The sequence below is a fragment of the Temnothorax nylanderi genome, unplaced genomic scaffold (assembly GCF_030848795.1).
Source record: "Temnothorax nylanderi isolate EJ_2023f unplaced genomic scaffold, tnyl_v1.0 TNYL_tig0646_pilon, whole genome shotgun sequence".
In the NCBI taxonomy this organism is placed as follows: Eukaryota; Metazoa; Arthropoda; class Insecta; order Hymenoptera; family Formicidae; genus Temnothorax; species Temnothorax nylanderi.
In genome coordinates, this window is record NW_027249708.1 from 67,076 (window position 1) to 73,736 (window position 6,661).

Sequence of the window (6,661 nt, forward strand, 5' to 3'; positions counted from 1 at the left end):
TGATCTCCCTTTTCACGAACATTCCGACAGATTTAGTTTTAGAAAGTATTTTAAATAGATGGTCACATATCTAAAAAAAACTACAAGATACCTAAAGACGATTTTATTAAAGCTGTCGAACTAATACTAAATTCTACTTATTTTTGCTTTGACAAGATTATTTACAAACAAAAATTTGGTTCGCCCATGGGCTCTCCGTTTTCTCCCATCGCAGCGGATATAGTAATGCAGGATCTAGAAGATAGTGTTTTGCGACAACTCACCTTTATTTTACCTTTTTATTTTAGATACGTGGATGACATAGCCATGGCGGTGCCTTTTTACGCTCTTGACACTATTTTGAAACTTTTTAACTCTTATCATCCTAGACTTCAGTTCACTATTGAAGTAGGGGGCGATAGGTTGAATTTTTTAGATTTGACAATCATTAATAATGAAAACATAATAGAATTTGACTGGTATCACAAACCAACGTTTTCTGGTCGTTATCTCTTGTCGCAGCACCCTATCTCTCAAAAAAGAGGCACGATCATGGGTATGGTGGATAGAGCCTTTTTACTCTCTCATCAAAAATACCATGCTAAGAACATTAAGCTCATTATAGACGTTCTTCTGGATAATGACTACCCTGTGGCATTTATCTATGATACCATTAACACGCGAATAAAATCACTACTTTACAAATGTACTCGTAAACAAAATGTACCCCCTTCCACGAGTGAAGAAGATCGTCGGAATTGGTTTACTGTCCCATACGTTCCGGGTATTTCTGAAGAGTTTAGAAGGGTTGATAAGGACATAAATGTCAATCTGTCTTTCTATAGTCTAAATAAACTTCAGAAATTTATCAAAGTACAAAAAGACATTCTCCCATTTCAATCTAATAAGAATGTGGTTTACAAAATTTCCTGTAAAAACTGTGACGCGTCGTATGTAGGCCAGACGAAGAGGCAATTGAGAACGAGAATCTCAGAACACCGTAACCACATTCACAGAAGCACCACGACTCAATCGGTTATTACTGATCACAGATTGAATTTTGATCATGATTTTGATTGGGAGAATGTCGAAATTTTAGATAGTGAAAGATATCTCTCCAGAAGACTCGTCTCTGAGATGACTCACATTAAGCTACAAAAAAACGGGATTAATTCACAAAATAATACTGAATTTTTACACCACGCGTATATAGAGGTCTTAAATAAATTATAAGTCACACCTATGTACTTTTTACTATCTGTAGATAAAAACTTGGTGACGCGGCTAGATCCTGCCCTGCGATTGGTTATATTTATTCTATTATTTTTCTCATCGACTTTACACACTATGTATTATCCGCGCTACTGTTTAGACTGTTGACACGCTTCTCCCTTGAAAGATTGTCATTTTATCGTTGTTTGGCGTGTCGATGAGACTATTGAGTCTCCTCGCGAGTTATTCTGCTTATACACCGTTTTATTTTCCGCGTTGTTCGGCCCTTTGGTAAGTTGCTGAAGTTTCGGTTTTTATTACTTTACTCTAACATAAATAATTTTCAGATATCGATCATTTGGTCGATGTTTCCGACAATTCTAATCGGTAAACTTACCATATGGCATGTGGAACGTGTGACACATTATTGTTATTGCTGAGGATGGCTCGAATGGAGCCGAAACGTTCGGACTATTGTATTTAGATGAATAAATCTACTGATTGACATTACGCACCAATACCTGCGTTCGACCCTGATAGCCCTGTCTTCTTCTGTGTTTGAATTTTTGAGGGTCTACTATTAATTGATTATATAATATTATATTATATAAAATATTATATAAAATATGTCCAGATATGTTTTTTTTCTCTTGTATAATCTCTGTTCGTATGTACAAGAAAAATAATAAGAAAAAGAATTAGAAAATAATTAAAAAAATAATTTTTGCATTGTTTTTTTATTGTTTTTGCATTGTTCATTTATTTGCCTATATATAATTATATATAATCATATATAAATGATATATAAGTGATATATAAATAATTTTTAGGTAAATGTTAATGTTAATGTTTAGGCTGTTTAAAAATTAGGTTAAGTTAAGTAAAACCATACGTACGAAAATCATTTTCAGTGCGGTTTTTACAATTTTTTGCACAACAGGCTGGCATTGTAACTGTTTGTCTTACACCATTTTACACTCTTTTTCAACTGCTGCTTGCACGCACATACAGTATAATACTTATAGTATGACGCGCACTGATACATACATACTGGGTCAAAAATGGCGGCCACGCGACGCTGTCGCCGCGTCCATTTATCGACCTTGACTAGAAATATGTCAGACACGGACACATATATGCGACACCGGATATGCCTTCACTTTGTGGTGTGCGTTGGCAGCATGTGGAGGAGATGCGCTGGGCCCGTATTCCGTTCCTACCTTTTTTTTTTTTTTTACGTGGTGGAAATCTTCCATCACTTGAATCCCCACGGCGTCCTGGAGGCAGCCCGTCAGCAGTGGCAACCAGTCACGGTGGCTATGCCACCGATCGGGGAGCGCCACTGGTCGGGGAGCGCCTCCATTCTTCAGGGATGAAAATGGAGTTATCAGTTCACATCTCATATGCACCAAAACGAAGGTGGCGCCGCTCAAAACAATATCGATACCGCGTTTGGAGCTCGAAGCAGCGCTTATCCTCGCAAAACTATATGCCCTCGCGAAAGACGCGTACGGCAACAGGATCAACGACGTTAAACTAAAGACCGACAGCCAGATAGTGCTCGCTTGGATTCAAGCGAGACCACATGAACTAAAGACATTTGTTGCGAACCGCGTAACCAAAATTCAGAACATAACCGAAAACATTGATTGGGGTCACGTGCCGACGGATGAGAACCCAGCCGATCTGCTGTCAAGAAGTACCACCGCCCACCGCGGACGTGCTAGAGAAGAGTAAGCTCTGGTGGCATGGGCCTCCCTGGATCGTAAGTAAGAGTCAAGAACCGGAACATGTGGAAGAGCCGGAAGTCGAACTTCTGGAACGGAAACCCGCAGCAGTCACACTGACGACTATCGAGACACTGGATTTGTGGGCGAGGTTTTCGACGTACCAAAAACTTCAGCGGGTGATTGCTCGCTGTCACCAGTTCAAGGCCAGGGCTCTTGATAAGGAGCAAGTAAGCGCAATTAAAATCAAAGGTCTGGAAAGGGCAGACCGGACGATCCTAAGGAAGGTGCAACAGGAAGCGTTTTCCGAGGAACTCGCCGACCTAGGGCGAGAGCGAAGATTGTCGCGAAAAAGCAAATTGCGATCTCTAGATCCTTTCATAGATGAAGAGGGTTTGATGAGAGTAGGTGGAAGGGTTCGACAGTGCGAGTGTGCCAGCAAGTCAGAAGTACCCTATCGTATTACCAGCAAAGCATCGAGTAACCAGTCTGATCATGCGAGAAGAACACTCACGTCTGCTTCATTGTCCCCCTGAGCAGCTCCTCAATGCGGTGCGACAACGTTATTGGCCTTTAAGCTGTCGCAGAGAAGCCCGCAAAACAGTTAAAGGTTGTCTAAGCTGCTTTCGATTTCGACCAACAGTTCCAAGCATAAAAATGGGAGATCTTCCTAAACAAAGAGTGATCGGCTTCGACAGACCGTTCAGAAGTACTGGTGTGGATTACGCGGGTCCCCTTCAGCTCCGCGAGAGTCAACGCAAAGGGAGACTTCATCTTTCCAAGGGATATATAGCGATCTTCACCTGCCTAAGCACTAAGGCGGTGCACATTGAACTTGTCTCGGATATGACAACAGAAGCATTCCTGGCGGCTTTGAATCGTTTCACGGCTCGTCGTGGAATTTGTTCGGAGATATTTTCGGACAACGGGACAAATTTTGTAGGAGCATCTAGAGAATTAAAAGAGGTATACACGTTTCTAGAAAAGGAGAGCTCGGAAATAGGACGCAGCCTGGCTAATCAACGGATAAAATGGAGCTTTATTCCTCCACGCGCTCCACACTTTGGAGGTATTTGGGAGGCGGTAGTCAAGGTCGCTAAACAGCATTTACATACGGTAACCCAAGGGAGAGTACTTACGTACGAGGAATGTAGTACACTACTGTCTCAAGTTGAAGCGATAATGAATTCGCGGCCCCTCACGCCGCTATCCAGCGACCCAAACGATTTTTCTGTTTTAACACCTTTTTATTTTTTGATAGGCGATTTACTTATACAGCCAGCACAATATGATTACGCTGAGGTTCCAGAGAAGCATCTCACCCGTTGGCAAAACCTGCAAAAATTGCGCCAGCAGTTTTGGATCCGCTGGCACAGAGAATACCTGAATGAATTGCAGCAGCAAACAAAATGGTCGGATATGGGAGACAACATCGAACTGAATACCGTGGTTCTGATAAAAGAGGACCACCTCCCTCCGTTACAATGGGCTCTGGGTAGAGTCACAGCCTTGCATCCTGGACAGGACGGTGTGGTGCGAGTGGTCACCGTTAAGACAAGGAGCGGTGACTTCAAAAGGCCTGTCAAAAAGCTTTGTCCACTACCAAGTGCAGACAACGAGAACTAATTAAACTTGTATTAATATTTAAAGACATTTAGTAATTAGCATAAAAAACTTATATTAGTATTAAGACATTTATTAGCAGATTTTGAGTTACATTTATTTAACGACTTATAGCATTTAGTTGATTTAGTTTACATACAGGCAATCATCTTGCAGTTTGATTTAATTTCGATAGTTCTAAGATCAATATTTACTACAATAGCATCTGGATAGTTTAAGGCAGATTTTGTTGAAAGATAGTCCTTTCAAGGGGGCGGCAGATGTTCGCGAGAGTTTGTTCAATTTGCGCAGAGTGTAGAAAGTCGAGGCTAGAGTGTAGAGAGTCGAGGCTATAGTGTAGGGAGTCGAGGCTAGAAGAGAGGAGAGAAGACAGAGTAGTAATAATGGCGGAAGAGCATGTAACGAAAGCGCGCGAAGTCTGTGCAATAAAGCGAATTATAGATCGACATTCATTGTGAGCATTTATTTACATCCAGAACACTATATATATAATTGTATAATTGTTTTAATTTTAAAATAATTTATTATTTTCACAATATATTCTTTATTTTATGTAAAGCCGCCATTTTAGACTTGTATACTGGAATTAGACGCAAACTCTACCCCCACCTTGTCGCCACTGCCATCTTATGATCGTACGCCCTGCTGTCTATTGGTCTATAATCAGAAGGAGAAACAAGTTCGCGTCTCTCTACTAATCTAGGACTCTACCTACCGATAACTGTCGGTTCGATAAGCGTCGAAGCTGCGCCAACACCGTTAGCGACACCGACGACGAACAGAATAGGGCCCCTGGGCATGCGCTAGCAGCGCATCCCCTCCACAAGCTGCCAACGCACACCAAAGCGAAGGCACATCCGTTGTGCTGTCGAGCGTCCCGAATGTTTCCGAGTTTAACCGAACGCGGACAATATATATATATTATTCGTGAAAATTCAAATTTATAATAGATTTATTTTGATTTTTATAGGTCTTCAAAGCGGCTTAGGACATTGAAATTATATGATATTAAAATATTATTTAAATTATAAATAAATGGCAATGTTCAACAAAAACCAGAATTACGGATACATACATCTTTATATATGAAAAAGACATATACTATATTATACATATAATAAATTATAAAGAAAGTGACTTATAATTAGTATAATAAAAGAATAAGATACAAAATAAATATAGAATAAATGTAAAATAAATACTAAATAAATGTTAACAAAATTCAATAACAGCAAATATGATATAAATATAAAATAATTTTTCTACATCGTGATTATATAGGGTGTTTCAAAATTCGAGAGTAATAAGATTGCAGCATGAAAATTCGTACAAAATTAAGTAATAAAAGTGTATGCCATTTTTTTCATAAAATAGTTTCTTAAGTATAAAAGTTTAAAGTATAACCAATCGTAAGCATTGGATAAAAAGTTATCTGTTCATGTATCGTGCGCGTGTCGTATTAGATGTCGAACACTTCACGTCAAACAAAACGTTGCCGCTGTATGTACGTGCATACTACACGATCATACTTTTTAACCAATGCGTACGATTGGTTATACCTTAAACCTTTTATATTTAAGAAACTATACTTTATGGAAAAAATTGGCATGCACTTTTATTATTTAATTTTTCACGAACTTTTATGCTGCAATCTGTCGTGCCGTGCCGTGAAATGGATCTCAGGGCCGGCACCGGGGTCCGTCAATCCGCAGGGAATAAGGACAACATTCGCGAGATTTATTAACACTTGCTTTTTTATTAATAAAGTTGATTCTTAGTTACACTCGTTTCGGATTATTCAAGTACCCTGACTTGCGGGTAGATCGCGGAGCGACCTGGTGATGCCCGAAATGCCACCTAAGACATATGTTGCAATTACCGAAACTTGCGCTGACAGCTCGGTGTTGCAATTAGGCCATCTCGACTTTCGCCTCACAACATCCCTTCCCCCATGGAAAAAGAAAAACTGAGGTATGAAGTTTTTCGTTAATATCTGTTTTACACGGGGTATTCTTTTCTTTTTCCATGGAGGTTACATTATCTTATACTCTATTTTCCAAGTTGCATTCGGAAGTCGCGTCACGTGTCTTTCTTCGTTCTTTTCTTTACTATCCATATGA

At 39.8% G+C, this 6,661-nt stretch overlaps 1 protein-coding gene across 1 annotated transcript; it reads left to right on the forward strand.

Annotated features, from left to right (window-relative positions):
• Positions 1–3,575: 3,575 nt before the first annotated feature.
• Positions 3,576–4,544, forward strand: LOC139784582 (uncharacterized). The gene has a single exon (XM_071723771.1). It carries the CDS (start codon positions 3,576–3,578, stop codon positions 4,542–4,544), a length of 969 nt encoding a protein of 322 aa, XP_071579872.1.
• Positions 4,545–6,661: the final 2,117 nt, after the last annotated feature.